Below are 23,094 nucleotides of genomic sequence, written 5' to 3'. Positions count from 1 at the left end.
ACTTGCCCTGGTTCATTACCAAGTACCAAATCCAATATGGCTTCCCCTCTGGTCGGACAATCTACATACTGTGTTAGAAAAGCTTCCTGGACACACTGCACAAACACCACCCCATCCAAACTATTTGATCTAAAGAGTTTCCACTCAATGTTTGGGAAGTTGAAGTCACCCATGACTACTACCCTGTGACTTCTGCACCTTTCCAAAATCTGTTTCCCAATCTGTTCCTCCACATCCCTGTTGCTATTGGGGGGCCTATAGAAAACTCCCAACAAGGTGACTGCTCCTTTCCTATTTCTGACTTCAACCCATACTACCTCAGTAGGCAGATCCTCCTCGAACTGCCTTTCTCCAGCTGTTATACTATCTCTAATTAACAATGCCACCCCCACCCCCCACCTCTTTTACCATCCTCCCTAACCCTGTTGAAGCATCTATAACCAGGGACCTCCAACAACCATTTCTGCCCCTCTTCTATCCAAGTTTCCGTGATGGCCACCACATCGTAGTCCCAAGTACCGATCCATGCCTTAAGTTCACCCACCTTATTCCTGATGCTTCTTGAGTTGAAGTATACACACTTCAACACCTCCCCTTGCCTACAAGTACTCTCCTGTGTCAGTGTTACCTTCCCCACTGCATCACTACACGCTTTGGCGTCCTGTGTATTAGTGATTATGACGTATTAGTGAGATGCAGCATGGTTTTGTGAAGGGGAGGTCATGTCTCACTAACTTGACAGAGTTTTTCAAAGAGGTCACAAAGATGATTGATGCAGGTAGGGCAGTGGATGTTGTCTATATGGACTTCAATAAGGCCTTTGACAAGGTCCCTCATGGTGGACTGGTACAAAAGGTGAAGTAACACAGGATCAGGGGTGAGCTGGCAAGGTGGATACAGAACTGGCTAGGTCATAGAAGGCAGAGAGTAGCAATGGAAGGGTGTTTTTCTAATTGGAGGGCTGTGACTAGTGGTGTTCCGCAGGGATCAGTGCTGGGACCTTTGCTGTTCGTAGTATATATAAATGATTTGGAGGAAAATGTAACTGGTCTGATTAATAAGTTTGCAGACGACACAAAGGTTGGTGGAATTGCAGGTAGCAATGAGGACTGTCAGAGGATACAGCAGGATTTAGATTGTTTGGAGACTTGGGCAGTGAGATGGCAGATGGAGTTTAATCCGGACAAATGTGAGGCAATGCATTTTGGAAGATCTAATGCAGGTAGGGAATATACAGTGAATGGTAGAACCCTCAAGAGTATCGAAAGTCAGAGAGATCTAGGTGTACAGGTCCACAGTTTACTGAAAGGGGCAACACAGGTGGAGAAGGTAGTCAAGAAGGCATACGGCATGCTTTCCTTCATTGGACGGGGCACTGAGTATAATAATTGGCAAGTCATGTTGCAGCTGTTTAGAACCTTAGTTAGGCCACACTTGGAGTATAGTGTTCAATTCTAGTCACCACACTACCAGGAGGATGTGGATGCTTCAGAGAGGGTGCAGAAGAGATTTACCAGGATGTTGTCTGGTATGGAGGGCATTAGCTATGAGGAGCGGTTGAATAAACTCGGTTTGTTCTCACTGGAACAACGGAGGTTGAGGGGTGACGTGATAGAGGTCTACAAAATTATGAGGGTCATAGACAGAGTGGACAGTCAGAAGCTTTTCCCCAGGATAGAGGGGTCAATTACTAGGGGGCATAGGTTTAAGGTGCGAGGGGCAATGTTTAGAGATGTACGAGGCAAATATTTTAGACAGAGGGTAGTGGGTGCATGGAACTTGCTGCCGGAGGAGGTGGTGGAAGCAGGGACGATAGTGACATTTAAGGGACACCTTGACAAATACATGAATAGGATGGGAATAGAGGGATACGGACCCAGGATGCGTAGAAGATAGTTGGGCAGCATGGTCGGCACGGGCTTGGAGGGCCGAAGGGCCTGTTCCTGTGCTGTACTTTTCTTTGTTCTTTGTTCTTAATACCTGCGATTTCCATGTACAATCATAATATCATTAATATGGAATTTATTTTAATTGTTCATTAAATGTTTAGAAGCAAAATCCCTGAAGCATATGAAATCAAAACCGACAGAGAAACCAAAACCAAAACTAACAGAGAAACAAAAACTGAAACTGACAGAGAAACAAAAATCGAAACCAACTGAGAAATCAAAACCGAAACCGACGGAGAAACCGAAACCGAAACCGACAGAGAAACAAAAACTGAAACCGACAGAGAAACGAAAATCAAAACCGACAGAGAAATCAAAACCGAAACCGGCAGAGAAACCAAAACCTAAACCGACAGAGAAACGGAAACTGACAGAGAAACAAAAAACGAAACTGACAGAGAAACAAAGACCAAAACTGACAGAGAAACGGAAACCGACAGAGAAACGGAAACCGACAGAGAAACAAAAATCAAAACCGACCGAGAAGTCAAAACCGAAACTGGCAGAGAAACCAAAACCGAAACTGACAGAGAAATCAAAACCTAAACCGACAGAGAAACAGAAACCGACAGAGAAACAGAAACCGATAGAGAAACAAAAAACGAAACTGACAGAGAAACAAAGACCAAAACTGACAGAGAAACGGAAACCGACAAAGAAAGAAAAATCAAAACTGACAGAGAAACGGAAACCGACAGAGAAACGGAATCCGACAGAGAAAGAAAAATCAAAACTGACAGAGAACCAAAAACCGAAACCGACAGAGGAACGGAAACCGACAGGCAAACAAAAACCGAAACTGGCAGAGAAACAAAAAACGAAAACGACAGAGGAACGGAAACCGACAGAGAAACAGAAACCGACAGAGAAACAGAAACCGACAGGCAAACAAAAACCGAAACTGGCAGAGAAACAAAAAACGAAAATGACAGAGGAACGGAAACCGACAGAGAAACAGAAACCGACAGAGAAACAGAAACCGACAGAGAAACAGAAACCAACAGAGCAACCAAAACCGATAGAGAAACCAAAACCGGCAGAGAAAGGTAAGGCAAAAACTAAAGCAATGAGCAATTGATGTGTGTTTCTAACATTTCAGTGCTGTACTCCTTTGTTCCAATGCTAAAGGTACAAAATTACCAATGAGTATCTGGGGGTACATGGATGGATTATCATATCTGGCAATCATCAGTCCAGTTTAGTCCTCCTTTTAGCAATAGAAAGAACATGGATATTAGATCAGTTAAACCAATGATTATTCAAGCAAGACTATCTTGTAAAATTATTGCATTAATTTTTTTAAAAGCTCAAGGCACGGTATAATTTTAAAAATCAAAACAGGAATTATATGTAGGAGCAAATATATCTTTATACACACATCACTACTAATCATTCACAGTACGGTAGCATAGTGGTTAGCACAAATGCTTCACAGCTCCAGGGTCCTAGGTTCGAATCCCGGCTTGGGTCACTGTCTGTGTGGAGTCTGCACGTTCTCCCCGTGTGTGCGTGGGTTTCCTCCCTGTGCTCCGGTTTCCTCCCACAGTCCAAAGATGTGCAGGTTAGCTGAATTGGCCAGGCTAAATTGCCCTTAGGGTCCAAATTGCCCTTAGTGTTGGGTGGGGTTTCTGGGTTATGGGGGTAGGGTGGAAGTATGGGCTTGGGTAGGGCGCTCTTTCCAAGAGCCGGTGCAGACTCGATGGGCTGAATGGCCTCCTTCTGCACTGTAAATTCTATGTAAAAAAAGAAAATTACCATATAGGTCTAAGTAGCGATTAGTTCAAAGAGGATAAAAATGTACAAAAATGTAAAAAAAAACAGCCATGGCCAACTGATGAGGTTAGGGACAGCATAAAACTAAACGAAAGGGCTTACAAAAATGCAAGACATAGCCCAGATCCGGGATATGTACAAGGACCAGCAGAAGGTCACAAAGCAGCTTATAAGAGCGACTAAAGGGGTTATATAATGAAACTTGCAAGGGACATTAAATTCAATAGGAATAATTTATTTAGTCATGTAAAGGGAAACCGGTGGTGGGTGGGAAATGTAGGCCTACTAAAAGCTGAAAATTGAGATATTGGGCTGGATTCTCTGCAGCCCCGCGTCGGAATCACGTTTGGCACGGGGGTAGAGAATCCAATTTCATGCTGAAAACGGGCCCGGCACCGGTCCGGCAATTCTCCGGGACCTGAGAATCGGTGTGATTGCCATGCGGCTGGGGGTCCATTGACAGATGCCAGCCCAGCGATCCTCTACTCCCGGCCGGCCGAGTTCCCGACGGCGTGGAACTAACCTGGTATTGCCAGTCGGGATGCTGGAGTGGCAGCTGCGGACTCAGTCAGTGGCCATCCTGGTGGGGGAGGGGGTGGATCGGACATTTGGGGGGCCTTACAGGTGGCCGGGGTTTAGATCCACGCCGTCAAATCCTTGCGCGAGTGGCCGATCAGGGAAGAGGGGGTAGGGTCTAATTTTTCACTCTGCCTCCATGGTCCGAGTCTGCCATGGAGCTCAGCGCGGTCGCTAGAGGCCGCCACCGTGCGCATGCGTCGACTCAAAACTGGAAGCGACTAAAGCTGCATGAAATACTCCTGGTCGCTGCTAGCCCTCTGCAGGGCATTGAATTAGTGGTACTTTTTTCCAGGACTCCCTAGAGTAAAACTCCAGCATTTTTACGCAGGCTGTGGACATAGTCCCTTTTTGGGAGAATCCAGCCCATTGTCAGTGATAGTGGGGAAATGGTAGACATGTTGAATAGTTACTTTGCCTCAGTAGTTACAGTTTGTAAAAGAGGATAACTTGACGGATGTCCTCAAAAATTCATCGATAGAATACAGGGACTTAATACAATTAACATAAGTACACCCTCAGTAACTAGGAAATTAATGGAAATTAAAGTGTGACAAATACCCAAGATCTGATGGTTTCCATCCGAGGGTGTTAAAGGAAATGAGGGAGCACATTACGGATGCCCTAACTATAATCTTTCAGAGTTCTCTAGATACAGGAGTAGTCCCTCTGGATTGGAAAATTGCACATTTCACTCCACTTTTTAAGAAGGGTGAAAGGGGGGAACCAGGGAATTACAGACCAGTTAGCCTAACGTCTGTGGTGGGAAAATTGTTAGAGTCTATATTCAGGGATGGGGTAGCTGAATACCTTGAAAATATTCAGTTGATCAGGGAGCGCCAGCATGGATTTGTGAAGTGAAGGTCATGCCTCACCAATCTCATTAAATTTTTTGAAGAGGTCATTAAGCTAGTGGATAAGGGAATGTCTATGGATGTCGTTTATATGGATTTCCAGAAGGCATTTGATAAAGTCAAAAGTGACAAGAGACAATATTATTATTATTATTATATTGACTAAGGTTGCCGACGGAGTGGAGGGCACGTTATTGACATGGTTAGGAAATTGGTTGAGCAACAGATGACAGAGAGTGGGAATAATGGATAATTATTCTAATTGGCAGTGGTGTACCACAGGGAACAGTGTTGGGGCCTCAATTATTCACATTATTCATTAATTGCTTGCATGATGGCACAGAAAGTCATATATCTAGATTCGCAGATCGTGTAACGTTAGGTGGCTTTGTAGACAGCCGAGATGATAGCATAAAATTGCAAAGCAATATTGGCCGACTAGATGAATGGGCAAAATTGTGGCAGATGGAATTTAATGTAAGTAAGTGTGAGGTTCTCCATTTTGGACCAAAGGATAGGGCAGAGTACTTTCTAAATGGAAAGAGGTTAGGTACAGTGAATGTAAAAAGAGATTTGGGGTTCAGGGGCATAGGTCCTTAAAATGCCAGGAACAAGTGCAGAAAATAATCAAAAAAGCTAATGGAATGCCAGTCTTTATATCTAGAGAATTGGAATATAAAGACACAGGGGTTATGCGGCAGCAATACTAAACCCTGATTAAACCCCTCTGTGAGCAATTCCAGGCACCACACCTGAGGAAGGATATTTTCCCTTGGAGGGAGTACAATGTAGGTTTATAAAAATGAAACCTGGATTACAGGGGTTCAGTTACAAGGAGAGATTACTCAAATTAGACATGTTTTCTCCAGAATTTAGAAGGTTAACGGGTAATCTGATTAAAGTGTTCAAGATATCAATAGGGAATGACAGGCTAGATAAAGTGGTTAGCACTGCTGTCTCACAGCACCAGGATCCTAAGTTCAATTTCAGCCTTGTGTGACTGTGTGGAGTCTGCACATTCTCCCCATGTCTATGTGGGTTTCCTCTGCGTTGCTCTGGTTTCTTCCCACATTCCAAAGATGTGCAAGTTAGGCAAATTGGCCATGCTAAATTGTCCCTTAGTGTCCAAGGATGTGCGGGCTGGGTGGGATTATGGGGATAAGGGAGTGGGCCAGGGTAGGGTGCTCTTTTGGAGGGTCAGTGCAGATTCGATCGGCCGAATGGCTTCCTTCTGCACCGTAGGAATTCCATGATTCTAAGATTCTATGAAAAATAAACTATGTCCACCGGTTGGAGATTCTAAAACTAAGGGGCATAGTGTAAAATATTAGGGCGAGACCGTTCAGGTAAGATGTTAGGAAGGGCTTCTGTACTCAAAGGTGGTAGAGGTTTGGAACTCTCTCCCACAAACAATAGTTGAAACTAGATCAGTTGTCAGTTTAAAATCTGAGATAGATAGGTTTTTGTTAAGCAAAGATTAAGGAATATGAGCCTAAGGCAGGTATCTAGAGTTAGGTCACAGATCAGCCATGATCTCATTAAATGACAGGACAGGCTTGAAGGGCTGAATGGCTTACTCCTGTTCCTATGTACATTCCTACAGAATTGCAACAAACCTGTAGCCAATGACCAAATGTCAAGGGAAAGCCAAGACATTCTAAAGAAAATTATGTTTGACAGTCTATAACTTGCTTTTAGTAATCCTGACAAATTTACAAAAAGCTTCTCACAGAATTAAAATCATTTAGAACTGAAAATCTGCAGTTAACTGGGTTACTGGAAAGGCAGCTTTCATTGTCTGGAGGCAGTGGGGGAAGAAAGACAGCCTGAACTGATTTGTGAAATGAGCCAGATGAAAAAAGACTGAATGCCGATAAGCTCAAGGCCACTTTTGTTGGCATCACGTGTAACATTCACTCGAGTAGAGTGATTATGACTCCTGGAAAAATAACTGCGTTTTGTTAATGACAGATTCTAGACTCAATAACTCAACCCTTTTGTTGAATTTTAAAAGTACACCTCAACTATTCCACATTGGGAATATTGGGTATGGCAAACAATGGTTCCTGAAGGATTTCCCATCTATTAAGATTAATTCATGTAAAATTCTGCAAAACAGAGAGGTTTGGATAGCTTGAGCAAAGAGTGGACATAGAAGTGATTGGAAGAATGATTTTCCTGAATATTGAAATGTGGAATGTGGTTATGTGGTTCCATCCTTCTGGCTTATTGTTGCCTTAAATCTTTTAATTGACCTGCACATATATTAATTGGGCTGCTTTAGTTCAGTTGGCTGGGCATCTGGGACGGGATTCTCCATCCTGCGCCCCCGCCGGCAGCAGAATCCTCCGTTCCCGCAGCCGTCTAATGGCGTACCCCATTATCGGCCATTCCACACCATCGGGAAACACGCTGGCATGGGTGCGCTGCCGGGGGGGGGCAGAGGATCCTGCCAACGGAGGATTCCGCAGCTGGTTTCTGATGCAGAATAAGGTAAACAGCATGGGTTCAGTTCCCGCTGAAGTTATTCATGAAGGCCCCGCCTTCTCAACCTTGCCCCTCACCTGAGATGTCATGATCCTCAGGTTAAAGCACCACCAGCCAGCTCTCCCCTCCAAAGGTCATCTGGGACTAAGCAAACTTGACTTACATATGTTAAGCATTGTTTAAATACCTTTTGCTGCAGAACAGCCACATTGAAATGATCCATATTATTATCTTAATTTTATTCAGTTATTCAATCCTATGCAATACTCCCTCTAACTTAAAATTATATTAGGCTACGTGTAACCTTGATTTCATTGGAACTCTGGCCACAGTCATCTTGGCAGCGTCCTGAGATTGGCGGCTAGAATACCAGTCTCTTTCAGATGTGACGTCACTCATAACACATAAATCCGGGCCCTATTATATATATATAAAAAGGATCTTTCTATAAAGATACCACTGAAAACTTCTCAGGAAACATTCCAGGAGATGGTTAATTTTTTTTGATACTCCTCCGCTGAAATTGTACTCAAATATTTCTCATCGCTGTTCATCGAGTTTATCCAATTAACTTAGACTAGATCCAGTTCCTCTCTCAAACTTCTTCTTTTATGGCCCATTCTCTTCGTCCTTGATTTCAGTTTCTTCATCTATTCTGGCAATACTCTGAATTCGAATTATTTTCTTGTGCTCCAGAGTTAAGCCTCTTGGTCCAAATTTGTCCATTCAACTGCTATTGTACTCACATATGAAGTTGCCGTGAATGCATCCTGTGAATCGTTCCTCAACTTAACCACCATTGTTAGTGGACAGTTTTGGAGAGTTAAAGACTCCTAAAGGAGATTTTTTTGGAAACTATCCATTTTGCATAAAATAAAACTGATTACTATTTGACTGTTTTGAGAGTTGGTAGAAAATCAGTAGGTGCACTTAATTTTCCAAGTTGCTTTTCAATGCCAAAAACACCAAAATGGGGGGAAATGCCCTGAAATACATAACAGCACCATTGTGCATTTGTAGAAGTTTAACTTGAGATGCACTATTGAACAATAAGAATGTTTACACTTTACAGTGAAAGAATAGTCTTCAAAATGCATTGTGAATGACACCATGATGCAAATACCAGCACCAATCATGTTCGTGTGCGAACCAATGTTCAGCCACACTGTATTAAATGTTACTTTCAGAACTAGACTGGATGCTGCAGGCTGCATTCATACATCATGTGCATTCAGCACAATATTAGTTTATCTAGTTTGTTTTTTAAAATAATCCTGTGTTGATTTCTCTTACGATCAGATTACAAAGCCAAGGTAAGAAGTAAAACTCCATCTGACAACCTTTCATTCTCACCTCTAGTAACTTCCAATTCACTTTGTCACCTGATTTTTTTCCAGCCAGTTCAACAAAGCAAAAAGCAGCAAGTATGTAGTTTGGGGCACACTTATCTGCATGTGATATTTTAGTGCATGCTATTTATGCAACCATTTATGTTTGTCTGACTTCTGCTGAGAAGGAGCACTCATATTCAATATGAGCAAAGTGCTCAACTCAGCAAATCAAATTTGGGAGCAATGTCTATCGAAGATTTAAACAGACATAAGGGGTATAATCCTAACTTGACTATTGAGATTGCTGGCTGATGTGGGCAAACTTGACCATTTAAGAATATGTGCATCTCTAATGATCTCTAAAATATATTGTAAGGTGAATAACGTGCTTGAAGTTTATTAATGCATGAACAGTGTTCCATAAATGAAGAAGACATTCTCGATTTGTGACTTATTAAAATTGTTACTTGATTTACCTTTTGTGTATCACACTCAGTTTTGTTCCTTTTGCTTCATTGAAGCCTGCAGCATTGAAACAATCAATTGAAGTGTATTTTGTTTTCTCCTGCTTTTGTGCTTGCCTGTTTAAAGCTTTCTGTGCCAGCCAATTATGTAGGTTCTTCGAACTTGCATCAATGAGATGTCATTGTGCCAAACAAAATGTGTTAGGACAAAGCAGCACAATCTCATTCTGTGATTTCATTTCCCAGAGAAACCTCCTTTGGTTGAAGTAGAAAGTATGTATATTCTGAGATTCTAAATCAGGTTTAACTTCATTTGTAATGTGTTCCAATTATGCATGATTGAAGTAAAAAAAAAAGAAATCAGCCAGTTTTAGTAAACGTAAAATTGTGATGCCGTTAGAACACTGCACAACTAAAATTAGCTATCTCTGTATTGTCTATTTTCTTTGATTATTATGCCCTGAATTAATATTTGCTATTTTATTTTTTAGGTTCTAAACTTGCTATAAAATCAGGTACAAATACTCTTTTAAAACAATATTTTAAAAATCCAAGCGATTTTAGCCAACTTTTGTTTAAATCATTGGTGACATCTAAATACAAAAGTAAAGTTCCATATTGAGGTGTTCATTAAAATTAATAGTTTTGACGAGATACTAGCTATATTGTAAAAAATAGTTTTTGAGTTAAATCACCGAGGGGCATGTGATACCTGTTGCTTGCAATTCCTGCACCAGGTGGGAACATTAGAACACTTCACCTGCCTTGGGTGTGGAGGAAGTGTCTCAGCTTGAGCTCAGTGTTTCTGAACTTGGGGCAGCTTGATTCACTGTGGTGTATCAGGATGAATGAGTGTTTCTTGGATTGTATGTTGCAAGATGTGGCTATTCCACAGACAGTAGAAGTTGAGGATAGTAAAGGGATATCCATTTGTATGAGTAGGAAGAGATTGAAAGTACAAGTGGATCTGAGGAGTTTGCCACTCTCAAACAGGTGTTCCACATTGGAGAATGAAAGGACTGTTGAAACCTTGGGGGAACGGCATACAGACCATGACAGAATTTGAAGGAACTGCCCAGGAGGGAACAGCAAAGAGTAAAAATGCAATTGTGATATGAGATTCCACAGTCAGGGGCAGACTGGCATTTTTCTACGTATTTTTGTGAGTCCCACATAACGAATGGAATTTTCTCATTTTTGATGAAGTGTCAACTTAGGTGTGAAAAGTGGACTGTAGCCCACTGGCTCCACCATACTTTTTTGAGATTTAGTCAAGACAAAATCTTGGAAGCGGATCCCGTGATATCACACTGCCAGGGGTGTACCCCCAATCTAAAAAGTAAACGAACCCCGACACCCCCCCCCCCCCCCCCCCCTCCACAGACATGGGACTCACCTCACGGACATGGGACCACCCTGTCCCATGGACAAAGGCACCCCTCTCATGGCGCTCAGGGACCCACCTCACAGACATGGGAACTGCACCTCTCTGGCACTGACCCCTGGAAGTGCCACAGGACTGCCTGAGAATTACCTCTCTCCCCTGGGGGCTGTACATACCGTTTGAGAGGTCCATGTTGGTCCAGACCTGTTGTAATCCCTGCCGACGTGATGTCACATCAATGGGCGGGATGTGAATTTCTAACATGGGGAGGGCTAAAGCAGTGGGAATGACTGCTAATTATATTTAAATTTATGATAAAGTGGTTGCCAATATTTCATAGCAGGAACCCCATTGCGTAACTGACAGTGGGGATCGGGTCAATCAAGTGGTGAAATCCTGCCAGTGTAAAAGCCGTATTGGAACTTCCCCTCAATTCTCCACCCTCATCAGCAATACCGACCGCCGAAAATTGGGTGGAAAATTCTGGCAAGTGTGTTGCCTCGCTGGTGCTAAGGTACAGGACATCAATGAGAGGGTGCAGCATATTCTGCAAGGGTTAGGGAGTAACCCAGAATTTGTGGCACACTTTGGTAACAAAGACATGGAGAGGTCCCACAGTTAGATTTTCAGGAGCTAGGGAGATACCTAAAAGTAGGAACTCAAAGGTAGTATTCTCTGGATTATTGTCAGCGCTGCACACCAGTGAGAGTAGTAATATAAAGATAAGGAGGATCAATGTATGGCTTGAGGCATGGTACAGGAAGGAGAATTCATACACTTGACACATAGGGATTGATTCAAGGGCAGAAGGTCTCTTTTCAAAGGCGGTGGGACCAACGGGGGGTCCTCGGGGGTGGGGGGGGGGCCCTCAGCACCCACCAAATATGGGTAGGGCAGTGCTAGGCCTGATCCCCGGCATGGCCACAATGCCAGCTTGGCACCTTGGCGCTTCCAGCCTGGCTCCTCCTAACCTGGCAGTGCTACTCGGGCACCCTGGCAGTGCTATGCAGGCACGTAGGTGGCATTGCCATGGTGCCCGGGGACACCAGCAGGACCAGGGTGCCACCCTGCCCAGAGGCCGACCAATCGTCTAGAATAGCTCGCTGCACCGCGCCCCCCCCCCCCCCCCCCCCTGCCACCATCCGCCTGGTTCCCGTTTGTGAGACCAGTAGTGAATGGCTCCTCCTTGATGAGGCAGGTAGGATCCCACCCACAAGATCTGGTTAGATCCCACGAGGGGCAATGGCTGTTAGGATGCCTCTCCCGGCATCTACCGATGGTGTCTCACGTCTGTTCGGGCAAAATGCAGCTGATAGATCACTCCCTTTGAATTTTTTCCAACAAGACTGGCTCCTCAGAGATCAGGGTGCTCTTTTTAAAGGGTGCACAAATCTCAAAGTGAATTTTTTTTTTAATTTTCCCAATTAAGGGGCAATGTAGCGTGTCCAATCCACCTATCCTGCTCATCTTTGGGTTGTGGGAGTGAGACCCACACACACATGGGGGGAATGTGCAAACTCTATCTGGACAGTGACCCAGGGCCGGGATCGAATCCGGATCTTGGCTCCATAAGGCAGCAGGGCTAACTACTATGCCACCGTGCCACCCATCTCAATGTTAAGTTGAGGATCCCCCACATCCTTCCACCCATGGACATTGTGACCCCCGCAGATATGCGCAACATCCCCCGACCCTTGACCTCAGAGGGGCAACCTCCAAGCCCACATCATTAAATGTCCATGTCACCCTCCTCCCATCCCCGACACCGCGCAGGCATGAGGGTGATCCAACCCCACCCCTATCCATCCTCATTGGCATTGGGGCACTGCCCCCTCCCACCACTATGTAGTCGCTGAGGGCTCCCCAACCCCATCCCCTATATGGGCCATATCCTGATCAGACAAGCTGGAGAGGATGAGAATGGGAAAACGATTAGTCCCGCAGTTCTACTGGCATAGCGGGATTTTGGCCAGACACATTGCAGCCGGAATTGCCACCTGTATGCCTGCTTAGAGATTTTCAATTACATCAGAGAGGGGAAAGGAAGGGGATTTGTAAAATAGATCAGTTCTTCCTATTATTTTATGGCTATTTACAAATTAAACAAACTACTTCAGAGGATAAAAGGTCACAAAAGTGCATAACTCCAGATAAGTGATTGCAGCAATGTAAAATCTTGAAGAGCGATGTCAGCTGACATTTGCTGGGACATTATTGCTGAAAATACGATATCTTTTTTTCAGGACATAAATGCATTACTCAGAACAGCACTTAAATGTCTGAATCCACTTACCACTCGTACAATAAATTGGTCTGACCTTGCACTGAATACTTTCAATTAATTACTTTGCTTCTATGGATTGAATGTACAGCGCCAGCACCAGATAGGCTTGGAAAACTTCATTCTATTATGAACATTGTAACCTGCTTTCATTTACTCCAGCAAAGTAGTTGGAAAGAAGAGAAAAATCAAGTAATTAAAATATGTTTTCTGTAATTGGTGTTTGGAAAAAGCTCTTCTGTTATGAATAGATGCAGAAAAAATAAAGTCAGGCATCTTTGCAATTCACAGCACTATGATTTACTCAACAGCCATCTAACACTTAGCATCATGTGGCAGTCAGTTCAACTGTAGCTCTCTGTCTATAGTCGATACCTGAAAAATACATCCAAAATATCAGCGGCGGGATTCCCCCCCCCCCCCCGCTGGGCCAGAGAATCGCCGGGGGGGGCGGCGTGAATCCCGCCCCACCGCCAGCTGCCGGATTCTCCACCGCTGGTTTTTCGTGGGGCGGGAATCGTGCGTGCCGGTCGGGGGCCGTTGGCAGCGGCCACCCAGGCAATTCTCCAGCCCGCGATGGGCCAAGTGGCCGCCCATTTTCAGCGGGTCCCACGGGCGTAAAATACACCAGGTCCGTATCGACGGGACCTGGCTGTGTGGGCAGCCTTCGGCCCCCACGGTGGCCTAGCCCACGATCGGGGCCCACCATTCATCGGGTCGACCTGTGCTGTGGGGGCACTCTTTCCCTCCGCGCCGGCCGGTGTAACGGTTCCCCATAGCCGGCGCGGAGAAGAACCCCCCTGCGCATGTGGTGGGATGACGCCAGAATACACTGGCACTCCTGCGCATGCGCCAACCCGCACAGGCCGGCGGAGGCCCTTTCGGCGCCGGCTGGTGCGGCACCAACCCCGCTGGCACCGGCCTAGCCCCTGAAGGTGCGGAGCATTCCGGACCTTCCGGGCGGCCCGACGCCAGAGTGGTTCATGCCGCTCCTCGCCGCTGCTATGGCGCGCCCGCCAGGCTGAAATCATGGCAGAAGCCGGATTCACGTCAAATCGCAATTCTCAGGTGTCTCGACAGGGGCGTCAATACATTCCACTCCACACATACAGTAAACTCCATTTGCATATCATTAGCGAGCCTGACTCGGTATTCTCCGGGGCCTCTGCAATTCTCCACCTCCACCAGGGGAATTCCCGACAGTGCGGTTCAATTGTGCTTTCTTAAATCGTGAACCAGGTGCCATGGCTGCTGAGAGAGAGCAAGAAGTGGAAAGTGTCCAACATCGCCATAGTGTGCTGACAGTTGTGCCATTGGCTGGGGGACCTCTGCCAGGGCCGGGGGGAATAGTAGGGGCTGTGGGGTCTGGGTGGATGGGCATGAAACACCACTCCTGCAGCTGCAATGCAGCTGTGCATGCCACTGACTGCCCACTGTGAACATACTGCCAAGGTTCCCCCTAAGCCACCCCTCATGGGATATCGGAGGCTCCTGAGTGGTCAAGGTCATAGAAAGAATAGGAGCTGGAGGAAACCATTCAGCCCTTCAAGCCCGCTCCACCATTCATTATGATCATGGCTGATCATCCAACTCATGGCTGATGATCCCCGTCTTCCTAAGTGCTATATATAACTGTTTCTTGAAACCATACAATGTTTTGGACTCAACTACTTCCTGTGGTAATGAATTCAACAGACTCACCACTCTCTGGGTGAAGAAATTTCCCCTCATCTCTGTCCTAAATGATCTACCCTGTATCCTTAGTCTGTGACCCCTGGTTCTGGACACAGTCACCATTGGGAACATCCTTCCTGTTAGAATTGTATAGGTTTCTAGGAGATCCCCCCCTCATTCTTCTGAATTCCAGCAAATACAATCCTAACCGATTCAATCTCTCCTCGTACATCAGTCCTGCCATTCCAGGAATCAGTCGGGTAAACCTTCCCTCTATAGTTAGAACATCCTTCCTCAGATAAGGAGACCAAAACTACACACAATGTTCCAGGTGTGGCCTCACCAAGGCCCTGCATAATTGCAGCAAGACATCCCTGCTCCTGTACTCGAATCCTCTCATGATGAAGGCCAGCATACCATTTGCCTTCTTTACCACCTACTATACCCGCATGCTTACCTTCAGAGACTGGTGTACGAAGACACCCAGATCTTGTTGCACATTGCTCTCGTAATTTATGGCCATTCAGAAATAATCTGCCTTCTTGTTTTTGTTACCGAAGTGAATAAGCTCGCATTTATCCAAATTATACTGCATCTGCCATTCATTTGCCCACTCACTCAACTTGTCCAAATCACACTGAAGGATCTCTGCATCCTTCTCACAGCTCACACTCCCACCTAACTTGGTGTCATCTGCAAATTTGGAGATATGCCATTTTGTTCCCTCATCTAAATCATTCTTAAATATTGTGAATAGCAAGAGTCCTAGACCGATCCCTGCGGTACCCCACTAGTCATTGTCTGTCAATTTGAAAAAGACCCGTTTGTACTACTCTTTGTTTCTTGTCTGCCAACTAGTTTTCAGTCCATCTCAATCCCCCAATCCTATGTGTTTTATTTTTACACGCTCATCTTTCATGCGGAACTTCATAAAAATCCTCCTGAAAGTCCAAATACAGCACATCCACTGGCTCCCCTTCATCAGTTCTACTAGTTACATCCTCAAAATTCAAAGGGTGTTAAGTGCTGTCAATTTCCAGTCCAGCACTTCAAAATCTTTCAAGCATGAATGGGGGGTGATTAGAATGTACTTAACTCTCACTTTGAGGTCTTCCACATGTCTCCGCCAGCGACGTTATCAGGTTCACATCTAGCATCTGAACCTGAGTACCATGAGCTGGATTCTCCGTTCCTAAGTGCTGACTCCAATGTAGGATCCGTGGAGTTCCACGGTGGAAGAATCGGCGTCACACCTGCACCGATTCCACTGCCAGTGAAAAGGCTAGCACTGATGCCACGTGAAGTATCCCAGAACACGGCGGGTCCATGCTGGGCACACGCAGGGCTGACAAGCTGCAGCCGCGCGTACACTTAACACCCTCCACACACACATCGATTGCACCTAAAAGGATGCCGACAGTTGTGCTGGACTGCATACCTGTCCACCCCGACCCCACAGCCCATCTGCCGGCCAGCCCTCACAACTCGCTCCAGCATTGCCGGAAGCTCCCCGGCCAGTGGCACGATTGTCGGCGAAGTATGGCAGTGCTGGACACTGTCCATATGTCCTCTCTCTCTCTCTCTGCAGCCACCACGCCAGCCTCACGACTGTCAAGACCACATGTGGCCCTCGCTGTCAGAAAATCGGGCCATCGGAGGCAGATCATTGCGGGTGGGTCCGATAATGTAATGACGGAACAATGCATGGCGCGCGGTGCAATGACCATGATTTGAAGGGGGTGGTGCATCGTGATTTGGCGACAAACTGGTGCCTGCCATGATTTTGGCATCGGTAGCTATTCTCTGCCCGATCTCTGTTCCTGATTTCGGCGTCGGGCAAAGAAGAATCCCGTCCAATGTATTTAAATATTAGGAAACGGCTTTAGGCCGTTGTTTTGGGGTCCCTTCCCCTCTACCCCCCCCCCCCCCCCCCCCCCCCCCCCACCCGCCAGCATTATGTCATGCGGCCGAATCAATACTGGTTTCCAAAAATGTAAACCAGCCATGATGACCACGCTGAGGGCTCAGGGGTGAGTATAGCCCCTGGCTGCTGAGGGACATGGCCAGGCAGAGCCCTGGCATTGCCAACCATTGCCCACATTGATCGGGGGGGGGGCTCTAATTCTTTGATGCAGACGATGGACGTCTGTCTCAGCACCGTCTGTCTTTAACTTCAATTTGAGACCAACCCTTTAAAAACAATGCCCTGATCTCTGTATACCAACTTAGATAGTGAGTTTTGGCCCTCACTGGCCTCGAGTTTAACCCCCTCAAGTTGTCTGTATGATCCTCGCCAGCACTCTGAAATTGCACAGAGTGCCGGTTTATCTGGCTAGGAAAGGCAGCTGTGACACCAGCGAGTTTCACACAGCTTTAATCGCCCTGATTCAGCATCCTGTGCAGTTTTTAGAGTCATAGGTTTGGGCCAACGGATAGAATACAGACTGGGAATAAATAAAGTTGGCACGGTGTAACTTGTAGCATGTCACATGGACCTCAACTATTTGCGATCTATATTAATTAATTGGATGAGGCAACCTTTGTAACATATCCAAATTTTCTGATGACATAAAGCCAGGTGGGAAAATAAGCTATAAGGAGAATGTTAAAGTACCACAAAAGATAGAGACCAGTTAAGTGATCAGATGAGTTTGTGGCAAATGGCGTATATTGTTGGGAAGTGTAAAATTGTCTACGTTGCAGAAAAAATGGAAAAGCAAAATATTTGTCAAAAGGTGAGAGACAAGCAGGTTTTGGGATTCAGAGGGATTTGTGTATTTGTACATGAATCGTACCAGAACAGAAAGAATTTAGGAAGATTTATGGTATAATAACTTTTATTATTACAATTATTATGTCACTTGGAATACTGTGCACATTTTTGGTCTCCTTACCTCAGAAAGGATGTACTTAAAGGGAGTGATTCTTGAAATGAGAGGAGAGGCCTGTGAGGGAAGATTTGGTAGATTGGGCCTATATTCTGTGCTATTTCATAGAATGAGAGACAATCTCATCAATCTCATTGAAATGTATAAAATTATACGAGAGGCTGACAGAATACATGCTAAGATGTTGTTTCCCCTGATTGAAGAGTCTAGAATGAGGGATTAGAGGTGAACCATTTACCACTTTGATGAAGAAAATCATTATTGTGCTGTATTTTATGTCCTTCACTGGGTATGTTTTCCATGGGGGGGTGGGGTGGGGATGGTGATAAAATATGATAGATGGCTAGCCCACTGCCTTCCCGCTTGATCCAGTCCCCATCATATGCTAGGCAGGTGGATCAGCATACCACCCACCATGTTAAAATAGCTAATTAACAGGCAATTGAGCTTGGTACCAAGACAATTTACCCAAATATAAAACTACCCACATCATAAAAGAGTTGGCATGAGCAAGGAGGAACGACAGAAAGGGGGCACATCCTGCAGAGGGTGCCCTGTTCACACGAGAACACCACCCTGACGACCTCCAGAGCTTGTACCCCCATCCCCCAGGCTTCCTGGTCCCCAATTTAGTCTGGGATTCACGTTGAGATAGATATATTTTTGTTAAAGGGATATGGGGAACAGGCAGGGAGGTAATCTTGAGTTCAATAGATGTTTGGATGTGACAGGAATTGAATATGGGGGCAGGGTGGGTAAGTGGAGTTGATGTCAACGATCAGCCATAATCTTATTGGAAAAGGAAATGTGAGGGGCAGTATGACCTGCTCCTCCTCAGATTCATATATGAGTTATATTCCCATCACAAAAATAATTTTCATATGTTTTATTTTATAGAGGCACCTGTGGTCCCCAGAACAGGTAATACACTTTTATTAATAAATGTATTTTCTGTATATGACAGGGACTTTGAACATGAGGCACTAAAATTAGTCAGCCTGTGTCAACATCATAAGCGTTCTAAGAAATAGCCTCGCAAAGGTGAGTGACAATTTTGCAGTGTATTTTAGAGGTGCACAGATTACTCATCCCACCCAACCTCAAGGTTTGCTGAATTAAAATCTTTCTGTCCAGCAACGATATTACACTGGGGGTGGCCATAATTGGGTCAGAGTGAGATTTCTGTCTGCATCAAGAAAGAAGTGTGGCCCTAGGGAGCTGATTGATTCACAGCTCTATAGTTCACTAGCACCCGACTAAAGAAGAAGGGTGGGATTTACTATCGGCCGGCGCCGAAATCGTGAAACACAATTAGGCGGAGAATAGCCTCCAACTCCAAAATAGGCAAGGGTTTGAAGGCAAATTGGGATCCTCCGGCACCCCGAAAATGGAGTTAATGCGTTGCTCGCCGTGCGGCATTTAAGCACCATTAGCATATTACTAGCGGGCCTGACCCTCCATTCTCCAGGGCCTCCGCGATTCACCACCACCGATGGGCTGAGTTCCCGACTGCACGGCTCACTTGTGGTCTCAGTGGTCGGGAACCTGGTGTGGTGGCTGCGGACTGTGTTCAGCGCCACCATAGTCGGCTGAAGCCGTGCTGCTGGCTGGAGAGGCTTCCGCGAGGGCTGGGGGGACTGGTGGGGATAGCCAGGGGGTGGTCAGGGGAGCAGTATTTGGCTGGTTGGGTCCGCTCACGGGTGGTGCCATGTTTTACGGCGCAACGGTGCAGGTCATCACCGTATACATGCACAGCGACAGACCCAGCCATTCTCCAGCCGTTTTTGTCGTGGGAGTTTTACTTGGCATGGCTGCCAGCCCCTCACCGGTCGTAGGATGGGTGAGGGTCCGGCGCCGAGTGTTCCGTCGTAAAACTCCACAGTTTCTTTGCTGGCATCAACACTTAACTTCAGAAATGGAGAATCCATCCCGAAGTCTCTGAAATTTGGTTGGGCCCGGTTGGGAGACTCCAGCGAGGATAGGGTGTAGGGTTCAATCAGCTAGGGGGTGGAATAGAGGGGAGTACAACTTTGGAGGGGGTGCCCCGATGGGCAAAGAGGCCACCCAAAGGAGGTGGCTTTCTGCTTTAAAGCAGCCCACACAGACAAAGCTGCCAGGCTGCTGGGTTTGCTCTGACTTCCCTGTAAACTGAAATATGTGGTGGATTTGGACTGAGGCCCCTAAGTGGACAATTTACAACCACTTAAGACACTGAGGGTGAGTGAGCTGCTGTATGCGTTACCAAGCCCCTCTTTAATCTGGGGAATGAGTCAATGGCGGGTGGAAGGTGGTGGGCTGACCATCCCTTTTATTTTACAAGCTACCTCACCTTCAAAAACTCTAACGTGGGGCTGTAAAATTCAGCCTTTGAATTATTTATTGGACAGCAGTGTTGATTTGATTTGATTTGATTTCTTGTCACATGTACCGAACTACAGTGAAAAGTATTTTTCTGAGGCCGAGGAACGTACACAGTACGTACATAGTAGACACAAGAATAATCAATAGAGTGTGGTGAACGTATGCTATTACAATTCACCACTACTGTTTTGTATTATGTTGATGCCCCTGTGGGCTCCGCTTGTGGCTCTGCCCCCTCGGGGGTGGTATATAAACCTGCAGCCTGTAGGCGGCACTCAGTACAGAGCAGTCGCAGGCAGGCACAAATCTAGCGTATTAAAACCACTGTTCACTTCTACTAATCGTCTTGTGTGAAGTGATGGTTGCATCAATTTAATACGCTAAGATGTCGCAATGGAAGCCGAACTCAAACCTGACTGACTGGAACTCGACCCACAGGCAGCTGAAGCCAAGGGAATCTTTTTACACTGGCTCCGCTGCTTTGAGGCCTGGCTCGCCGCCTCCTCCTCGCCCGCCGTCACCGAGGCACAGAAGCTGAGTCTTCTCCACGCCCCGGTGAACCACAGAATCTCAGAAGTAATCGAAGATACAACCACGTACGCAGATGCGGTCGCGATCCTGAAGAGACATTATGTGAGGCCGTAAACAAAGTGTTCGTGCGGCATCTCTTAACCACTCGTCGTCAATGCCCCGGGGAATCGCTGGAGGAATATCGACGTGACCTGAAGGTACTCACTCAAAACTGCAATTACAAGGACGTCACGGCCTCGCAGCATATGGAACTCACCATCCGGGACACCTATGTGGCTGGAGTCCGGTCCAACTATGTCAGACAGCACCTGCTCGAAAAGGGCGCCCTCGACCTAGAAGAGACAGTACAACTATCCACCTCGTTAGAGGTAGCTTTCCAAAGCCTAAATGCTTTCCCCTCCGACCACGCGATTCCCTCGTGGACGCCGGAGGCATGACCATCACCTGACCCGAGGGTGCCCCAAGCCTGTGGTGCGCGGTTGCCCGCCTAACCCGGGGGGCCACCTGGCTATTTCTGCGGTCAGGACCAGCACCTCAGGCAGCGTTGCCTGGCTCAGAATGCGACCTGCAGCGACTGCAGCAAGAAAGGACATTTTGCCAAAGTCTGCTTGGCACGACCCAAAGCTCCTAGACTGCAGGCCCGACTCACAGACTCACAGGCCCGCAGACCCCGAAGCATGGCTGTGCCTGCTGGTCCCTCCCCCTTCTGGCACATCATCCACTTCGTGCTATCCATGGGGACTGCCATCTTTAACCCTACCCGACATGTGCAACTCATGGGGGCCGCCATCTTGGCCGCCATCCTCAACGCTGCCCGACATGTGCGACCAACGGGCACTGCCATCTTGGGACCACCCCGCTACCAGCGACCACGAGGCTATCCGCAGCTCGGCGCTGTCACCTTCGATCAGTCACCGCCCAAGCACCTCAAGAATTCAATGTTGACCATCCAGGTCAATGGCACGAAACGCCCTGCCTGTTTGACTCTGGGAGCACGGGGAGCTTCATACATCCAGACACAGTATGGTGCTGTTCATTGCAGATTTCCCCATTATCCCAAACAATCTCCCTTGCTTCCGGATCACATTCAGTGCAGATCCGGGGGTACTGTGTCGCGAATCTCACGATACAGGGTGCTGAATACGCCAATTTTAAACTATATGTCCTCCCCATCTCTGCGCTCCTCTTCTGTTAGGACTGGATTTCCAGTGCAACCTCAGAAGTCTGACCCTGAGGTTCGGCGGGCCTCTACCCCTTCTCACCGAATGTAGCCTCGCGACCTTGAAGGTCGCCCTTCCCCCGCTCTTCGCGAATCTCACCTCCGACTGTAAACCCGTCGTCACCAGGAGCAGGGGGTACAGTGCCCAGGACAGGACTTTTATCAAGTCAGAGGTCCAGCGGCTCTTGGAGAGCCCAAGTGGTGGTCGTCAGGACCGGGAAAAGAACCGGATGGTTGTAGATTACAGCCAAAGCATAAATTGGTACACGCAACTTTATGCGTACCCCCTTCCCCGTATAGCGGACATGGTGAATCAGATTGCACATTACCGGGTTTTCTCCACGGTAGAACTAAAGTCCGCATACCACCAGCTTCCAATCCGCCCGGAAGACTGCCACTACACGGCCTTTGAGGCAGACGGCCGCCTCTTCCACTTCCTCAGGGTCCCCTTCGGCGTCACCAACGGGGTCTAGGTCTTCCAAACGACGATGGAATGAATGGTGGACCAGTACGGGCTGCGGGCCACGTTCCTGTACTTGGATAATGCCACCTGAAGTGTTGGCTAGTGTAGACCTGAGAGATGAACAGACACTTCCAACACTGATGAAGGTTCAACTCAATTTTATTAACTAACTTCTAACTAACTAACACGAGGACTGTGGGTCTAATTGATGCTAACTTAAACGAGAGACCTAAGCCTAGTCCGAACCAGTTGATTCTCTCAGCACGTGGTGTGAGTCTGTGCTGGGCTGGATGAGTTCTTGTTACACTCAGAGGCAGCACCCAGAATGAGCGGGAACCGTGGTGCCCTCTGCCTTTATAGTGTGTGTATTCTAACTGGTGATTGGCTGCGGTGTTTGTACATGTTGATTGGTCCCTGTGAGTGTCCATCAGTGTGTGTCTGCATCATGATATACTGGTGTATATTATGACATTACCATCTACGGCCATGATCAGCAGGACCACGCGCTAACCTTCAGAATTTGTTCCAAACCGCCTAAGCCCTCACTCTCACCTACAACAAGGAGAAATGCATTTTCCGTGCAACCCGACTGGCCATCCTTGGCTATGTCGTGGAAATCGGAGTCCTAAGGCCTGACCCCGACAGAATGCGCCCCCCCCACAACTCTCCCTTCCCCACTGCCCCAAGGCCCTGAAGAGATGCCTCGGATTCTTTTCATATTATGCCAAGTGGGTCCCCAGCTATGCGGACAAAGCCCACCCATTTATCAAAGCCACCATCTTCCCCCTGACGACTGAGGCCCGCCTGGCCTTCCGCCGCATCAAATCAAAACTGTGATGCACGCGGTGGACGAGTCCAT

At 46.8% G+C, this 23,094-nt stretch overlaps 1 protein-coding gene across 1 annotated transcript in view; it reads left to right on the top strand.

Moving 5' to 3' along the window:
* LOC119967928 (triadin-like) overlaps positions 1 to 23,094 on the top strand; it is a 233,906-nt gene that overhangs the window by 138,534 nt on the left and 72,278 nt on the right. The window contains exons 22-26 of the mRNA XM_038801024.1: positions 2,051 to 2,995; positions 9,037 to 9,063; positions 9,681 to 9,707; positions 9,926 to 9,949; positions 18,559 to 18,582. Coding sequence (XP_038656952.1) covers positions 2,051 to 2,995; positions 9,037 to 9,063; positions 9,681 to 9,707; positions 9,926 to 9,949; positions 18,559 to 18,582 — 1,047 coding nt within the window. The remainder of the gene's footprint in view (positions 1 to 2,050; positions 2,996 to 9,036; positions 9,064 to 9,680; positions 9,708 to 9,925; positions 9,950 to 18,558; positions 18,583 to 23,094) is intronic.

This window comes from Scyliorhinus canicula, chromosome 6 (genome assembly GCF_902713615.1).
Source record: "Scyliorhinus canicula chromosome 6, sScyCan1.1, whole genome shotgun sequence".
Taxonomy (NCBI): Eukaryota; Metazoa; Chordata; class Chondrichthyes; order Carcharhiniformes; family Scyliorhinidae; genus Scyliorhinus; species Scyliorhinus canicula.
The sequence above is the reverse complement of the archived record's forward strand: the minus strand, read 5'-3'. Positions and strand labels throughout refer to the sequence as shown.